This window comes from Pseudochaenichthys georgianus, chromosome 6 (assembly GCF_902827115.2).
Source record: "Pseudochaenichthys georgianus chromosome 6, fPseGeo1.2, whole genome shotgun sequence".
Lineage (NCBI taxonomy): Eukaryota > Metazoa > Chordata > Actinopteri > Perciformes > Channichthyidae > Pseudochaenichthys > Pseudochaenichthys georgianus.
This window is the reverse complement of record NC_047508.1, coordinates 27,425,534-27,444,133: the sequence shown is the minus strand read 5'-3', so window position 1 is coordinate 27,444,133 and position 18,600 is coordinate 27,425,534. Positions and strand designations below refer to the sequence as shown.

The 18,600-nt window shown below is 41.0% G+C and overlaps 1 protein-coding gene across 7 annotated transcripts in view; it reads right to left on the bottom strand.

Moving 5' to 3' along the window:
• Positions 1-18,600, bottom strand: part of mef2aa (myocyte enhancer factor 2aa) — a 69,689-nt gene that overhangs the window by 10,836 nt on the left and 40,253 nt on the right. For 4 of the 7 annotated variants that reach the window (XM_034085856.2, XM_034085857.1, XM_034085860.1 and 1 more), the window contains exons 4-5: positions 7,443-7,577; positions 5,850-6,063 (exon numbers count right to left, since the gene is read on the bottom strand). In XM_034085856.2, coding sequence (XP_033941747.1) covers positions 5,850-6,063; positions 7,443-7,577 — 349 coding nt within the window. Of the gene's footprint in view, positions 1-5,849; positions 6,064-7,442; positions 7,578-7,644; positions 7,777-18,600 lie in introns of all 7 variants that reach the window. The other 3 variants (XM_034085859.2, XM_034085861.1, XM_071203502.1) reach the window with 2 other exon arrangements.

The following is an 18,600-nucleotide window of genomic DNA, read 5'->3' as shown; positions in this document are numbered from 1 at the left end:
CCTGTGCATGTGGAAGGCTGTTTGGTTTCTGTTCATTGTTCTGAATTATTAACACGGTCTGAGAAGGGGACTTACATAAGGCCTTGTGTTTACAACTGAGACATTCAGTTTTCATTTGAAGTTCAGGGAAATAAAACGGAGAGACTTGAGCTCAATATCCCACGTGCGTGAGGTTCAGGAAAAGAGAAAATGTCTTGATAAATGAAAAGGAATAATAGATGTGAATCAAGGTCTCCAAAAACACTTTTCTAATAATAGATTCCATACAGTTGTGTTGTTGTGTCTCAGAAAACTACGAGCAGAGTAGTGACTAGTTCAACCTAAAGGCACAAGGCTATCTGGTTAATATTTGTTCTTGTTTTTTTGTTTTTGACAGCATTATTCTCCAATTTTGAATGCATGTATAACCTTTAATCACCCGCCAATAAAAAAACAAAAACTGAAATTTGCACCAGAACAAACAGCTGCAGCAGGTGCAGCTACATATCATTTATTCCATTACCCAATATTTTCTGCTGATTAAACAAATGTGCAATGGCACTGTGTTTCAATAGCTTGTAATGCTGTGCAGCTTGCAGATTTAAATTCTCTCCGATCACAACAACTTTGATTTTGTATGCTCACCAGTCTAGAACTACAGACATAAATAGATTGTTTTTTAAGGCGCAGTAGCTGTAGAACACTTTTTTTAACCAAAGAGTAGACTACAACAATAACAGATGGCTTGTAATTATTTGTTGTTTGCTAGAGAAAACCTCTTTTATCAACATGTGTGTTCTTGCAAGTCAGGCTATTTTCATATTCACCTAATAAGTAAAGAATAACTCTTCCAGATCCCAATATGAGATCCCTTTTATCAAAAAAATCCAGGGTTTTTGGCCTTGAATGTTCTCTCTATGGTGATACTGAAGAAGAAGAGAGAAGATATCACACTAATCCATCTGGCCACTGCTGTGGTCAAAGCTGCTACTTGTGAACAATCTGAGCTATGTCAGGAATGGTCATCTGACAGCAGGGCTTGGAGAGGTTTCTTCACCCTGTACTATCTGCTGTTCTACACTCTTGGTACAAACAACAGCTGCAGCATGCTCACTCCGTGCCAAACGCTGACGCCCCCTGGCAGAGGACCCTGACTCTAAACGACCTGGTACCACACCCTAAACTTATACCCAGCAACCTCTTGAAATGTTGTAAACTGATCCAAAGTGCTATGCATACCTTCTAATCAATACCTAGCCAAATACCCCATTGCAAGCCTATATTCTAGTGGTTGTCCCCTTGCTATGAACGTCAAATATCGTACAATTTTGAAACACTATATTGCATTTTGTTAGAAATACTATATGGAGTGCAGCGAGCTTAGTGATAGGGAAGGAGTTAAACTCCACCTGCTTTCGCCTCTCACACAGCACATTGCATCCATGACAAGCTGTCCGGTCATTGTGTGTCGAGGACTTAGTGGGGTGTCATGGCCCGAATACCTAAAGGGTTATGCTGGTCTGGCATCTTACAGACCCGCTCCAGCCTTATAAGGGCTGCCTGAGTAGTGGGGCAAAACAGATGCACCTGTCAATAGAGGGAAGGAAACAGGATGAGGGAGGGCTCCATAGAGGTGACAAGTTTAAAGGAAACGCTGCGTTTATTTACCTGCCAAAGTCAGTCGGACAGCTAATTGCCTCAACTGGTTGTACTCACACAAACACCACACTGTGTGAATGCTGCTGAGCCATTACTCACACATGCATGTAACAAGCATAACATACATTTCCTCTGTTGAGAGGAACAATACTTGTATTCCCTTTGCATGCAGTGAAAATATAGTCGGTCAAAGGCACTATCAGTCAATGACAGTGACAACCGTCTTGAAGCAATCACAGATGGATATGCAACTATCCAGCTCGCGTGCTAAGCAGGAGGCCAATTGGGCAGAGCTACAGAGAGCTAATGAATCTCTCCGGGAGGACTTACCCGCTGGGCCGGGGCCCACACCACTTGGCACTGAAAGGTCTGTGTACCACCTAATGAGATGCACAGAGTGATATGATTAACCATCTGCATCCTTCAGCAAGCTAGCAGAGCATGTGATGGAGATGCCAGACCAGACATGAACATTTCATGTAGATCTATCTTCACAGCTCACGAAAGGGAGGCGTGTGCTCTCGCCAGTGTCCTCATGGTGGGGACATTTTCAATTTATGATTAAAGAGAGCAACATCAAGCCGTATTCAGCATGGTGTTTTGTTATGTTTATAAAGTTGGAAGTGATGATTGCAGAATTCCACAATGAAGAAGCACCAGCTGCAACAATAAATTATTCTATTTTTGAATCTACTGGATCCTCTCATTGAAGTTCTAACAAGTAGAAACCATCATTATCTAGCTCACAACAGCAGGTCTGCCACGTGAGCCTTGGACACAGACTTTATAAAAGAAGGGTCTGAAAAGTGAAGCCAATGCAGGATTGCCCTAAACCTGTATTCTTTCTCATTTACAACTGGGGACAACTCCACTAGTTGCAAAAAGAATCCAGATGTATAGAAGTCCATAAGAAAAATAACTCTACTTGTAATTTGATTTATAATCTGAGTAAACTCATTTATAAGATTTATATTCAATAGCTAGTTACTGTGTTCTTTAAATACAACATGTTCATTTCATAAACCCATTTCCCATTTAGAGTAAAATACACGATTACGCAGGATATGGTTATGGGATGTCTACATTGTGATTAAAAAAGAAAGCAGTGCAACATTTGCCGCGCTTCAACATCTTATCCAAATATGCCCACTTCTGGGTGATGTCACATTGGCTACCACTTATATGGGCCGGGGCACTTTATTTTTTAGCTTTTTATAAAGGCTGATCCGAAATGAATCATAACAAACAAAAATAATGCAAATAAAGCAGTGAATGATCAGGAACGAGTAGTTATCTCAAAACACAATCAATATGTAAACCCCCTGTGTATGAGTAGGTGTTGTCCAATTCTGGTATGTGGTTAATTTTGAATGAGGTATTTCACACCTTATTGCTTGCACCTTTATCTTGTGCAGTGTAGCTGCATCTTGCAAAAGCCATCTGGAATGACTTTGTCAAGCCTCTCATTCAAGAACTAGTGTACACTGACATTATTTTTCCACAACGCTGATACAGTAAAAGGTGTGATGATAAGCATTTAAGAGAGTGTAACAATATAAATACATGACGCAAACAGCAGCTAAATGGTGCAGAGTGATATTATTATTATTACCCTGATCCACCTCCACTGGCTCCCAGTCAAGCACCGTATCACCTATAAACTCCTTCTTCTGACTTACAAATCCCTCCATGCCCTCGCCCCCCAATACCTGTCTGACCTTCTCCGCTACCACACTCCATCCCGGAAGCTAAGATCATCTGGACAGGATCTCCTCTCCACCCCCCGCACCAGGTTGCGGACTTTTGGTGACAGAGCCTTCAGTGTGGCATCCCCCACCCTCTGGAACTCTCTCCCCCCCGAAATCCACAGCGCCCCAACCCTGGACATTTTCAAAAAAGCCCTCAAAACGCACCTTTTTACTAAGGCTTTCCCCACTAGTTAGTTTAATAGGTTTATTTTTCCACTACTTCCCCCCCCTACCCGACTTGTAAAGCGACCTTGGGTTTCTTGAAAGGCGCTATAAAAATATTATATATTATTATTATTATTATTGCTTGATCTGAGGCCCCTTGCATCCACATCCATCTTGAAAAAAAAAAGAGGAAAAACCAGAGGGAGAAGCAAGAGAAACAACTAGCCTGGCTCCAACTAAAGTTAAGAAATCTGCTTTTAATGCATTATGGTTTACATTGGTGATTACATTCTGTCTTTATTTCTTGGCTGGATAAAGTATCTCCAGTAGTTTTACCGTTGATGTGAAGTTGCCAGGAGACCAGCATAGACTCTGAGAGACGTGCCCGATATACATCCAAAAATCCAAAAATATTTAAGAACAGTACAGCATGTTATCCCATCAAAGCCCATTTTCATAATTTCTTGTTTCAAACAAACAAGATATAATGTGGAGCAGTTAGTCATTGTTTTTGTTTGGAGACAACCAGGCTAGCTGTTTCCCCCTGCTTTGAGAGTGGAGCCACACGAGAACGGTAACGCAAACGAACCGAATTTGATATAAAAAAAGTCTTCCGTCCACATGCAATAGGCACCAGAAACGGGTCTGTTCACACGAGACCGCTCGAAAGCGCTGGGGACGCTGTAAGTGGCCTGTAAGTGGCGCTGTACTTCTGCCACAAAATACACCAAAAGCAGCAAAGAAGACTTCCCGCGCATGGTTGCCATGGTTGCCCTTCTGTTTATTCTCCGCGGTGGACACTCTGGCTCTTTTTCTCCCTCCCCGAAGCAAGCGTGTGCTCCTGCTGTAAATCTCTCCGGTAGTCCACGAGCAGATGAAAAACACCCACCTCTCCGCCTCTTCCAAGGGAGAGTTTCCGTTTTTTCAACATGTCCGTTAAAGTTTAAATCTTCGGGACAAAATTAGAAAAGTGCCGGTCAGAGATCTTCTTTGTTATTTATTGAGCTTTAAAACAAATTGATAACGACTCTATATAATAATATAAGAATAATAAATGGAGCCTCTATTTTCCTCCCCCTCTTCTGACAGCCCAGCAGCTGATCTCTGAGCAGGAGAAGCGGGGCTATTGCTTCATCGTTATCAGAACATAATAATAATACATGAGACCTGTATATCGCTTTTCTAGAAACTCAAAGACGCTTTGACAGAGAATAAAAAATAATTGAAAAAAACACAAAAAACAAAGAAAAATACAAAAAGAGATAAACAAAACAGAAAATAGGGGGGGGGTCAGTGATTGAATGCAGTGTTGAACAGGTGGGTTTTGAGTGATGTTTTGAATGTGGTGAGCGAGGAAGAATCTCTGATGGATTGGGGTAGTGAGTTCCAGAGGGTGGGTGCAGCAACGGAGAAGGCTCTGCCGCCCCAGGACTTGAGGTTGGTCCAGGTAGGGGGGGACAGGAGGTTGGCAGCAGCAGAGCGGAGGGAGCGAGTGGGAGTGTGCCTGTGGAGGAGGTCAGTCAGGTAGGGTGGGGCCAGGTTATGGAGGGCTTTGTATGTCATTAGGAGGATTTTGTACTGAATTCTCTGGGGGATGGGGAGCCAGTGGAGCTTGATGAGGACGGGTGTAATGTGTTCATGGATTCGGGTGTGGGTGAGTAGATGGGCGACGGAGTTCTGGATGTATTGAAGTTTGTTGAGGATTATTGCAGGTGAACCATAGAGGAGGCTGTTGCAATAGTCCAGACGGGAGGTGATGAAGGCATGGATGAGGGTTTCTGCAGCAGTGGGGGAGAGGGATGGATGTAGACGGGCGATGTTTTTGAGGTGGAAGAAGTGAGTGAGAAAAATGATCGTATAGGGCGTAGACACGGAGCCGTTTGGCCCCCCAGAGCATTGCGTCCCCAGATCTACCCACCTTGGGAACCGTTATCGTTATCGTTATCTGCGTTTCCCCTATCGGCCTCGTGTGGCTGAACCGTCTATGATAGAGAACTGTAGCGGATACGACCGTTACCGTTCTGGTGTGGTGTGGCTGCAGCCTTAGTGTTTATGCTAAGCTAGGCTGATAAGATAAGATAAGATAGAATCTTATCTTAATGACTTCCATCAGTTTCTCATCAGAACTGTCAAATTGTTCCAACAAAACATTTATGTCAGCAGAATTATAACAATAATATACTGTAATCACATACTATACTCACAAAGGGGCTTTAATCAACTAAATAAATCCTGCTCTGAGTGTTCTGCATCCTTTGTGCACCACTTTGACCAATTAACTGGGGTTTTTGTACTAACCTGCACTGGTGGGCCTCTGGGGTCCTCCACTGGAGCCCACATTCCTGTGCATAGAGGCCTGTGGAGGGGACAGCATCCCACTGTCACTGAGAGAGGCCGCGGCGGCCGCCAGCGCCTGGCTGCCCAGAGTCCCTCCTGTCTGGTACATGGCATTATGATTGGACACAGGCACTGCCACATGCATGGAGAAGTTCTGCTGAGGCAATGCTGTGGGCTACAAGAGGGAGACAAACACACGCAGAGGTTTACAGATAAACACACTCAAGACCAAGTCTAATGATGAGTCTGATGGGTCAGTGATTGTCATGGCATCATTAACAGAGAGCTTTAATAAACAAGTACGTACTGTGCATTTCAAACTTGACTGTTTCTTCATCACAAAATGTTTTAAGACACTTTATACCCAACATGAGGGCTATTGGGTAACACCATAAGATCATCACAAAAGTTTATTCTGATTTACATCATACATTAAGTATACACACAAGTCTTGAGTATAACACAACACACAGAAAAATCACAAAAAAACATGCGCTCAGGTGATCACTTTGGCATTGCAGCAGTCAGCACTACAGACGTACTTTCACCTTTTCAAACACCACTGTGTTACGTGTTTCTCAGCACAGCAGAGAGGGATGGCAGGGATTCACAACTACAAGAATCGTGACTCACTTGCACTTACCTAAAAAGTGCTGACTGTGCAAAGCTTAAGTGAGAATGACAGGTGGCGGTGAGAACGTTTCATCATAGCATTATCCAGTGAGCCGGTCGGGTGTTATCATTAGTTTGTTAATGGCAATGTGATGCTCTTCATGTCAGGAAAATAGAGAAAATGACTGCTTAGTAAGCACTATCTTCTTGCACTGTTCTAATATGGTCCCGCATGATAAGATCACAAAAGATTTGTGGTAATTTAAAGTGTGAGCCAGTGTGGTATTTGAGAGGGAAGATGAGAGGGAAGATGCTAAATGATAGCGTAGTGTTAGTGTGCTCTGGGAACACTTTTATGCTAGAGCCATTCAGGAGTAAGATTTATTTTATGCTATAAGGCATCTAAAGAGAGGTAATAGAAGGATTATAAAGGGGACATTTTAAACATTACATTATCAGGGAACTGTTAACGTTTTTCTAGCTTGTTTTCGGGTTATGCCTGTCACTTGTACAAATATAAATTAGGTTGGACAAAAAACCTTATATCATAGAACCTGCATAGCCTTATGATAAATACTCATGACAAGTGAGTAAGTATTTATTGTACATTCCTAATGGTTCTAAATAGCAACTGCTGTTTGATTTATGATAACATGACTATGATACTAGGGTGTAATCTTTCCAGCAGAAGCATGCAACATTTCACCTGTTCACATGAAATGTGATCTTATCAGGGTGTGCCAAAATATCAGTTGCAAAACAAATCATCATAAGAAACAAATGCACACCCAGTGAAGGGGCATTCATATCAAGCTAGAGTAGTTCTGAAAGGAGTTGACAGAGGTTCTGGGAGTAACAAAAAGAGAAAAAGTTAAATGAAAAAAGAGTGAAAATCCTTTGTGCCACAAAGCCAAGCAAAAACGTTGCATTTACAGTACTTACGATTTTATGATTTCTCATCATATTATCAAACTCCTCATTAATTTTTTTATACTTTTCTTCTGTGTGAGGAGTGAGGACATATGAGGCATCGGGGTCCGGGCTATCACAACCTCTGTGTTCTTTCTTGTTTAGCGCCTGTAGTGAACATCAACATAAAGACAGGAATCAACACAAAACAGCAGGGGACAAAGGAAGTACTTACACCACAGCGCTTGTACATTAAATCACTCTCTTCGTTTAGTTTGCCGAAATGGTCGTCCATGAGGGGGCTGTGCCCAAAACAGTCTTCAGGATCAGGACTAGCACAGTCATTATGGCCTTTGTTTCTCAATTTCTGAAAGGAAATTGCACAATTTCAAGAAACAATATAATACTAGTGTTTTTTCTTACCTTATATACATATACATCTCTACTGAAAAAGTATTTATCAAACATGTACAACATTAAACATCTACTGTACATTGCCCTTTCATTTCTTTCATGTGTTACATTAAACCATAAACAGCTGATATACAAATGCAAGGTTAAAATGTAGTTCAATACTGTGCGCCAAGGGTAAACTGAAATATCCTTTCACCCTTCAAAAGTGTTCAGAGAAACAAAATATTATCCTCCCCCCTTTTCCTCTATCTCTCTCTCTCCTTCTTCCCCCTCCCTATCTCTCCCTGTTCTTCCTTCTCTTGTGTCTCTGTGTCTTTGCATTTTTCATCATGTTTCAGTTATCATAAGCCACCCAGCTGGAAGAAAACCCTGCATAAGAAGATCCTACATCCGAGCACTTTAAGACTGCCCCAGCCTGTAATTCAGTATGGCTGTCACTCGTGGAATCCTATCAAACCTAATGCATGTGAAGAATAAAATGGATAATCAATGTGGTCAAAGATGCTTATTTGAGCGTGAAATTGAGCAATTATTGTAAAAGCAAAGCACTCATAAGTGCATAGGATGGTGTGTGGTGGTGTTATAAAGAGTCTATTCTTACTTCAACAAATTCACATCATAAAACTAAACAAATAAATGCAACGCTGTCCCTTTTTGCTCACTTTCTTAGAGGCTGTTCTCTGCTCCTCATCACAGCTCTGAATAGCGGTGTTAACAAGACTTGCTGACAGCATGTGACAGCATGTGATATCAAGACAGTGTACATCAAAACATGATTTATGTGTGGCTCTCGAGGTGCCTCTATCAGACTGCTGCAGGTCCACAGCAGCGCCCTGCCCTGTCTGTGGGCTGCCACGGAGGCCTCATGTCTACAGGAAGGTCACTGACTCCTGTGGATTCTGGGGTCAGAGTGTGAGCAAGAGCAGAGGAACCCACACACTAATGAGACCTTACTCTCTGTCTCTGCTCTTCACGCAAGAAAGTGGAAAATGTGTGTGTGAAAGAGTGGCTATATGAGTAGGAGTGTGTGTGGTGCATATGTGCAATCTGTGTGTGCGGAGAGGGGGGGAGGTGTATTTCTACAGCTGCTACATCCTCTGACAGCGATGTGACAGTACATTTAGGTCTATGCCAAGACAATGCGGCTAACCCCGTGCTGCTCACCACAACCTCAGTGTAAGTTACATTTCCTAAAACCTATGCTAAGGCATGCGTAATATCATTGCTCATTATGATGCTTAATTTCAAATTTCTCACTTAAACCACTAGCCTTCACATGTTTTTAAGGGAAGTACATGGGGGCACAAAGACGATTTGAATCTTCAAAAAATTAGACGATGTGCACAGAAATAAGGAAGTTCAGAAAAGCACCCACAATTCTTCAAACACAAGTGTCCACAATGCTAAAGCGAAACAGAGAGAGAAAAAGAGAAAAAGATAGAGAGAGAGGGAGAGAAACGTTCTCTGGATAATGAATGACCAGCACTGTACCACAGATGCATTACTGTTTGGTGCGGTACAGAGCAGTGGCATTCTTCTCATTCTACGAAAACGCCTTGCTGCTTCATTTCCTGTTTACTGAACGAACCCTCTTTAGTTAGGGTCCTGAAAGGCCTGTGTTTAGTGGGGTTAAACTATGCACTTTCTCCACCACTGAGCCAAAGATCTGATCTCAACCTGCACATTTTGGTTCCAACCTGCTCATTATGGGAATATCTTGGTTGGGCTGGTCGGGCACGGCTGCGTGAGTCGGGCAGTACTGCTCTACTTTCACAACAAGCCTGGCCAGCCTTCGGTACGCCACACCCACTGGCCCAGGCCATTTAGGGAGGGTCGCAGCACAGTGGGTGAGCGGGAACCAGAGAGCAGCAGACAAGGGCAGGCAGCAACCAGATCTGTTCCATTACACATCACTACAATTCATATCGTCTTCAAAAAGATACAGTGAAGGTGTGTTTGTCGTATATTAAGAGGTATTTATCTCTATGGCGTCCTATAACATTTAAGGCTTTGGAATGCATGGCTGTAATACTTTGTTAAATTACTTGGAATGTTTTGGGCGCCCCACAGACACTGCCCACTGCTTTCAGTAAATGGATCACTAAATTAGCACATGGCCAAACAGGTGTCTCTCTTTCAAACACCTGTCAAGACCTGGCTCCCCACACTGGCCAATCAGAGGCAGCCGCGCAGAGATATGGCCGTAGAAGGGACCACATGGAGCCCTAAAGGCCACCCGACCCGAGATCAACTTTGCTCTTACATCTCAATGCGGCAGACTGCTCCAGACACTACAATGTTCTGACCTAGAAAAAGCTGAAAAACCTAAGTGACAATCAGGATGCAAGAAAGAAAAGATAGCTTATTTTTGCATTGTGAATAGCTTGATATAAAGCCGGTTCAAATGGCTTTTTTACGATGTTGAATCAAATTGTTTGGTTTGTAACTTGGAAAGCCAAGTTGGCTGGATGTGAATACAGCTGAGGTTGGGATTTTCAGTAGCATTTCTAATGAAAGATATGTGCTGTTTGTTGCGAGAGGAGGGCTGGAAGGAGTATGGACAAGGGAACTTGTGTAATCTATTCACAGTGTCCTGAGAGGCTCACAAAGATGAGAGGGAACGAGGCCAGCTGCTATTTTCTCACAGCAGTCCAAACCTGTATTGATAGAAATGTGGCTCTTCAAATAAAAATGAGACTGTGAGTGGCTGACGTCAAACCAACTGGGCACCATTGTCTGTGTGTGCATGTGTATGTGTGTGTCTGTCAGTTTGCTTGTGTGTTACTTGAACTTCTTTTAAAAAAACATTTCCGTTGCAGGAGTCCTTGAAGCTTCCTTATACAGACGAAAACATCTATCCGTCATCTCCACCTGAGGCCTGACTATTAACCTAGCTGTAACCATGGGGAACATTCAGCTCAGTAATTGCCTCTCCAGATTTGAACTATATGTTCAGAGCACAAGGCTATAGTGTGCTATGAAAAGCAACCTGGCATGCCAATCTGATTTAATATCTATGTGAATGACTTTTTTGATGGCATTCTTCCCAAAAATTACATTAATCACTGCTATTAAAATAAAGAAGATTGTTTTGCCTGCTCAATTATGGACCTTACATTTACTTTCAGGCTCCATATTCAGCTTTTGTATTGGAAAATGTAAGCACTATTCCTTGGAATAAAAATAAAACTAAAACCATTGCATAAGCCACCTACTGTACATCACCTGTTCCTTGAGAAGTACTTTCAGTGAAATGGGTCCAAACTGCGTACTGTGCTGCTGCGAGTCTTGGAAAACAATTTCACTTGGATGTTCTCTCTTGTGTCAAGAGAGCTTTCAGCATTTAACTTATTCATGTACTGTACAGTACTGTACGTGAATAGAAGGCAGGGTGAAAGGAGAAAGATAGTGGTTCGGTATAAAAGCTGAACTTCAAAATTGTGGGGGAGATGGCTGAAAGGAGAGCATGAAGAGGTTGTTTCTTCCATTGTGCCTGAATCACAACAGCTTTCACTTACAGTAGCTCTCACTATAGAGCACCATCTGACCTATGACTGCTCTGATTACAGGCCCTTTTAACAGCAAGACAGTTTGTGATGTAACGGCGAAACCGCAGGAAAATTACACAAAATTCTCCAAAAGTGGAGTGCAACATGAATGTTTAATACATGCTATGTTTATTCCAGCCGTCCGTAAAGTACACAGAGGCTGTGTTTTAACCACTGGTTGTGCTGCAGCCCTTCTTGGTCTCATTGCAGCCCGGTCTCCAAGTCTCTCGCCCTGCAGTGCTTGTGCCCGTCGCTACAGTAAGCAAGGTAGCGTGCTAATCCTCATGACATCACCATTGTGTCCAGGCCGTTCCATCTAATGTGCTTATCAAAGGGCTTCTTTGAGTGTGAACGTACTAGGAAATCAGCATGGGGAGGCGGCTGATAGGAAGGCTTTTATCTGCTGAGGAATATCTCTGCCCTTATATAACATCTTAAGGGACTTTCTCTACCATCATGTTCACTTTTCCCCTGTGGTGATGTAGTCTTCACTTGAGGGGAATGAAAGCCTCTGTTGGTAGGTCTTTAGGCACTGCATGCCACGGCTCAGCACTACTGTAGGTTACAGTAATGTAGAAAGCCATCTTCTCTTTTGCCGTTTCCCACCACATATTGGGAGTTTGGAGTAAGGGGCTATAAGATAAGGAGACGTCTGTAATTCCCAGACATATCTTGTTTAATCTCATGACCATTACACATTAGTGGCTGATATGAGGATATGAGGCTGGATCCATGTCCTTCCTGTGGCTCACTCCATTGTCTAGTTACACAGTGGACAGGAAGAGCAGCGGGAGGCGGCAACTCGACCGTCTGTATTTTATTTGGATATTATTGTCTTCTAGCTGTATTTACATTGTGAGATTCAATCACACATGGCACTGGACGGACCACAATGAACTGAGGGCTCAAAGTACACCAGAGATATTTCTCCAAAGTGAGTCATGCTCACTGAATCTAAACCAGCGAGCGATACATATAAGAACAAACTGATCATATTTTATATTGCATAAAGCCTATCCATTTGACTGAATATGAGACAACTGCTTTGCAGCGAGCAGAGTTATGTTCACTGACACTGTGGTGAATGACTGATGTGACGAAGTTATTAGCCGCCACAGTCAGAAAGGGAAGCGTCTCAATCAGCCAACTGCACATTTTCAGTATAGACAAGAGGGAACTCAATAACAAATTGAAGATAAAGGCAAACCAATTGTATCATTATCTACAGATTCAAAAGAACGAGAGCACAGTCTCTGTTCCCACTCCACATATAGAAAAGGCAGCACAACACTGATCACAAGGAGTTACAATCCATAGAGAAACATTAACTTCCAGATTATTGAAAATCTTTCCAACCATTGCTGCTCACTGTCTCTCTGTCTTCCACTCTCTCTCGTTCTCTCTCTCTCTGGTCATTGAGTGGATCATTAGCTGTCAGGGCCCTTGAAACCATACCCCCAACCCTGAACTCCCATTCCTGCTCGCCTCTAAAATATTCATAAGGACAATTAGGAGTTCCGATAAGGCGAGTACGGAGGGCTGGGGGGCGTGCGGCAGAGAGGGCAGGATGTGCCAGCAGGACGTCTGTTCTGCAACACTCTATACCCAGACCACAGACCTGTCCTCATCAATCTGAGACACAGCAGCCTCCCTCTTTGCCCCCAGTCAGGCCAGGCAGTCAGGGGAAGGTGGCACGGTGCCAGCTAACCCCCAGTCCCCCCACCCCCCTAATCCCAGCAGGCTTTGCTCTGTCCTCGCCCCTGGGCTGGAGGGGTTGGCCGCACAGCACGCTCAGTGGGAGGAGGGGGGCACAAGGGCAAGCTGATTGTAGCACGAGCTAACTCACAGAAGCCGCTGTGCACGATAGCAAGGTCTCCTTTCAGCCGCTCAGCCCGCAAGGTCATTGAAGAACACAGAGGGGGGGGGGGGGGGGGGGGGGGGGACTCATGGCATGAGCTTCTAATGATCTTTAACATAACTAGTATCACTGTTGCTATTAACTGGATCAAACCAAATTAGGTCAGCTCAATGTCTGACCTATTTCATGTGGTTCGAACCACAGTTTATGACAGGTATGTGGTTTGAGCTGAGTTTTAGAAAGCGCATTGGTACATGCGGTCCAACACATTATTACTTCGGATGGGTAACACATGGTTATTTTTTCTCAAGTTAATTAGCTGTTACAATAGTATACTCTTTTCATTGCATTGCTTTTGTGTTATACCCTGCCCATCTCATGTTTAGCTATACTATAAATACAGTAAACCCACATTACTTTCAGGAATAACAACCAATATTACAGCAATTGGACAACAGAGAGAATCATAAGGACAAATGTATGTAAAGGTCAATATGAAACAACATAATAATAAAGTCAATAAAAAAAGTCAGGGGAAACTCATTTTGATAAAAGGCACGATGGCTTGTGGTCTTTTGTTATAGTGTTTCTTTTTATTATCTGCTCTAAGGGACCCTTGAATTGAAATGAGACATACGCAATGTTGTTGAGAGAGTGGAAAAGCGCTCTGACGTCGGTGAAGTACGACATGTGCTAAAAGCAAATCTCTTAGTGGTAACCTGGTAACAAGCATCCCAAATCGGGGAAAGAATAAAACAGTGAGGTAATACTGTACATGATGGGTTCAAAATGAGCAAAAAACAATTACTTGATAATGGAGCAAGCCATTCAGCAATTCAATGGATAACTGTTGAATACCCCTTAAGGACACATACAGTACCATATAAAGAGCAGGGAAAGTGCTGATTACGTTTATTTTCAAAAATCAACTACATTTTGAAATCACAAAGGCCATTTATTGACCATCAGGAAATAATGACTGTGTATCTAATCCATACTAGAGGACATTGAGCATTTGTGAAATACTCACATGAACATTACCACAACTGTTTAATTTCACTCAGAAAACTACAAAAAAGAGGGCTGGTGACCCTTTTTCACTAAAAGCCCAGAGGAAAAGGAGTCCTTGTCCTACAAAAAGGGGCACTTTGAAACCCAGCATGTAGCTTGAAACAGAACCATTAATATTGCTTTACTTGCCGTGGTGAGAGAAGACTTTTCAGACAACTCTCCCCAGTAATGATGTTGTATAAGATAAGAGATGTTAAGATGGAATGCTGTATGTCAAGAGGAACATTATTACACATTAAATTGCCTGAAGAATTTACAAAACTAGGTCCCTAAATGTATAAAAAATAAGCATGTAATGAAGTAATACGTGGCTCTCTGTTTTCTGTCAAACATTTGTGTGATATTTATTTTTAACTTGTTCTACTACAGTAGTCTGAAAATAGACCCTGGTGTTGTACGGACAGCCAGTGTTTGTTTTGACTAAAAACACAAGTTAACACTCGACACACAGGCCCAAAGGTTACATGACTGCTTGCAGGTGTACAAAACACTATGCGCACAGGAAATAGGAAGTTGCTCATGTGTTTATAAGAACCCCCAATGAAGAGGTGGTAGTAGGAGTACAGACACACATAAATGCCCCGTCGTCTCCCTGAAAACTGATTCACTGATAGGCTTAGTTTTTATGTAGCAATATACATAAGATAAAGCAGAAACTATTCATAATGAGAAAGCAGGAGAATAAATTTTTAAATAAAATACTGAAGCTTTAGGTACAGTAATACCATCATAGTTATTAAAATCTGCAGCATTGTGTAACCTACCTAGACTCAAAATAAAAATATAGAAAATAATTTTAATATCACTCCAATAAATCACAGGAGGCCAAAAGTACACATTTTTTTGCAATATAAAAAATGGGCTGGCAGAAAATGTCACATACAATATATTGAAAAGACCTGAAAAATCCACATCAACCCAATAAGTCTATGTCAACAGCAATGCCATTTGATTTAGCTTAAAAATGATTTCTCATCACTGCTGCTGTGGGCTCTACGGTGAAATATCAAAAAGGAGAATATAGTAATATATGATGATGGCATGGTGAAGAGAGAAACTGAAGCAGATAGATAATGGATAGGAGGTGGAGGTGGTGATAAAGAGTTGACATTAAAGTCACTGAACCAATATATTAATTTAGTTTAAACTTAAATCAAATGTATTATTACTTACTTACTTACACCTTTAATGTGATACGGACCAGAAGAAGAGACCATCTATTCAAAGATTGTATATCTGATGTTTTATTGAAATATTAAAATGGAGCTCTAACTTCAGATTTTGTTGTCTCGTCTAAACAGCTGGTCTCCCTTTCTGCGCCACTGTAAATAGCCCGTCACATTATAGATAATGATGTAGATAATTATATGCAAAAAATGAGCAATTTACCCGGTCAGACAATAAGAAATCATGGATATTTCCATCTACAATAATGAGTGTGATCCATATCACATAACAATGTTTAATTTGTTTTCTATTCAATGTTTCTAGCAATGGCGGTTCACTGCACGATAGAGAGAAAAATAGAAAATTAAGCACTGGGAACACAAACAGGTTTCTCTGAATACCTGAAACTCTAACCAGAAACTCAAAGACAGTATTATAGATTTGACCATTTGCATTATTCTGTGTTGACTCCACATTAAGATAATAGGAGACATCAGATGTATAGCCATGAGACAACAATGTAAGTAGGAAGAGAAGACTTATAACACTGTTTTCCTTTTGACATATGGGCAAATACACAGAGCTGCCTTGTATAGATGTTGACTGTTAACATCAACGCAGAGTAAGGTGGCCTCAAAAGTAGGTATTGAATTTCGTCTTTCTGTCACAAAGGAAGTGATGTCATTTAGTTTTCTGTCAACAGCATCGTCAGTTTCTACAGAATAAATTAAAAAAAGACATCAGACAATAGCATCAGAGGCACCAAACTGCTGTAGTATTAAGAAACAGCATTAAGACTCTCAACCTTCACTGGTCTCCAGATAATTATCAAAACTACAGTTCGGCTCAAACCCAATAACAATAACATTCCTGTAGTTATCCAACCAATATTATAAACATCCACTCAAGACATCTACTGGAGTGGTTAGCCCAAACACTGAATCTTGTAGATCATATATTTTTTAAACAAGCTTAAAATTCAAGGACAAAAAAGAAGAAGACGAAAAGTTCACAAAAAGAGCACAAATTCTAAAACTGCTGCAAAATGCTCAACCTAATTACATTTTTTGAACTATGCACAATGATGATTTTATCAGCATTAAATCACATTATAACTGTCCCACACAACTAAGATTATATTTAAATCATCAACAACAATGTATTCAACGTTTTAAAGAATTACTACTTTGTATGTGAGTGGGATAAATGACACATCTGTTTATGTGTACTGTAAAGTACTAGTAGGTCATTTGTTTTCCCAATGATAGTTAGATATACCTCATATAGAATGACGTAATACTGATGAATGTTTTTGAAAAACGATTCACAGAGAGTTGGTCTGCAAAGATAGAGAAAACAAATATCTGGTGCACAGATGACAATGATTTAAAAACTGCCAAGAATAACAAACAGCTTGACGGGTAAATAATAATACAATTTCTTTACTACTTAATTGAATTACCGAAATCCATTTAGGTAGATATCTTTGTTGTTCTACTTAAATTCATATACAATCAATGTGACAATGTGTTGGCAAATGTCATGCTAAATGTGCTTCATCGCCTCCATAGCTATTGCTGTGCTGTAATACTGTGTATTGCATTAGAGAACATGGTGGCAGTGGCAGTTTCCCTGTGTGCCAGCCGGAGCCTCATTTGACCATCCTGTTTCTGAGCCACAATTATAAATACACACTCTGCTACTCAGAGCAGTCTCACCAGTGTGCTTTGATATTCAATTATCTACGCTTACTGTTAAAAAAAACACAAACAAGACACGCACCACACTATCCTCGACAGACTTTGGAGTTGAAAGAGTACTGATCTACTTAATATTTGCATGGCTGGAGCTCATTTCTCACAGGAATATTTGATCACAAATGTTATTATTTAAAATGCAAATTATGTATTTGTTTCATGTTGATGTATCACAATGGGAATGCCAACACAAAAAAAGAAGTGTGAAAAAGTACTGTTTACAGATTCAGAGCCAGATTTGATCAAAAACATAGTTAGTTGCAGTAGTGCATGCAAGTATCTGTTTTAATATAAGAAATATCAACTTTTGAGTTGTCTTATTATGTACAAACTCGGAAGTACGTATCTTTGTATTAAGTAAAAAAATATATCGCTATATAATTATAGCTTTTTAAATATATATATATTTAATAGCTATCTATTTTTTTTAAAGAAATGTGTGTTAAAGTATAGCGCCTTCATGGTTCAAATGAAATTCCATTATTCTCTTAATCAAATAAAGCATCTGATTTATTCAGTTTTGGACAGTTTTCTGTTCATTTTTCTTCTCGTGCTCTTTCGTCTCTCTTCCCAGCCTCCATTTGCAGTGAGCCACCAGCAGGAGGATAATTGATCAATCATGCTAATTGAAGAGTCTGGACAGCTAGCCCACCATAGCAGATGTGCCAATTTGCATTCATTAAGATAGAAATGAGTCTTAATCACTGCTCAGCCTTTGATTGACAACATAAACATCCCCTTTTGAAACTCCTGGTGCCCATTCGCCCCACAGCACCGCAAGGGGTTCGTTCCATAACAAGAAATAAAATGTATTTTTTAGCTGTAAGTCATTGAAAATGCACTCTTGAAGCACAGCGGCATGAGTTTCTCCATCGGTACACAAATGAATAAATAATAAAATATGAAGAATTATGGCAAATTCACCCCTTATTTAAGGTGAAGCTTTAGTCAATTTAAAATCTGCAAAGGGCAGTCGTGAAATTCATAAACAAAATAGCTTAATATGAAAACACAGGGCTTGACATTCAGTAATGGTCAAAATTAACATGTCCCATTGAACGATTAATACAGCCCCATTTATAACAACAGAGAGAGATCAGGAGATGAAGCCTAATGGAAATTACCTGATAATTTTATGCTCATTTCCCTTCACTGTAGAGATCTTGTGAGAAGACGTTTCTTCATAAATAGAGAGGGAATTGTCTGTTTTTCCCCAGTCACATTAACAATGGCCCCCACGCTTTGTTATGAGGAAGATAAGCAGAATTTCCCTATGAATGATCTTAGGTTGTTTACTCCCACAAATCATCAGGGTAAAAAAGTCAATGTTTTGCATATGGTGCAGTCCAGTTATTTACAATAACAAGGCATCTGTA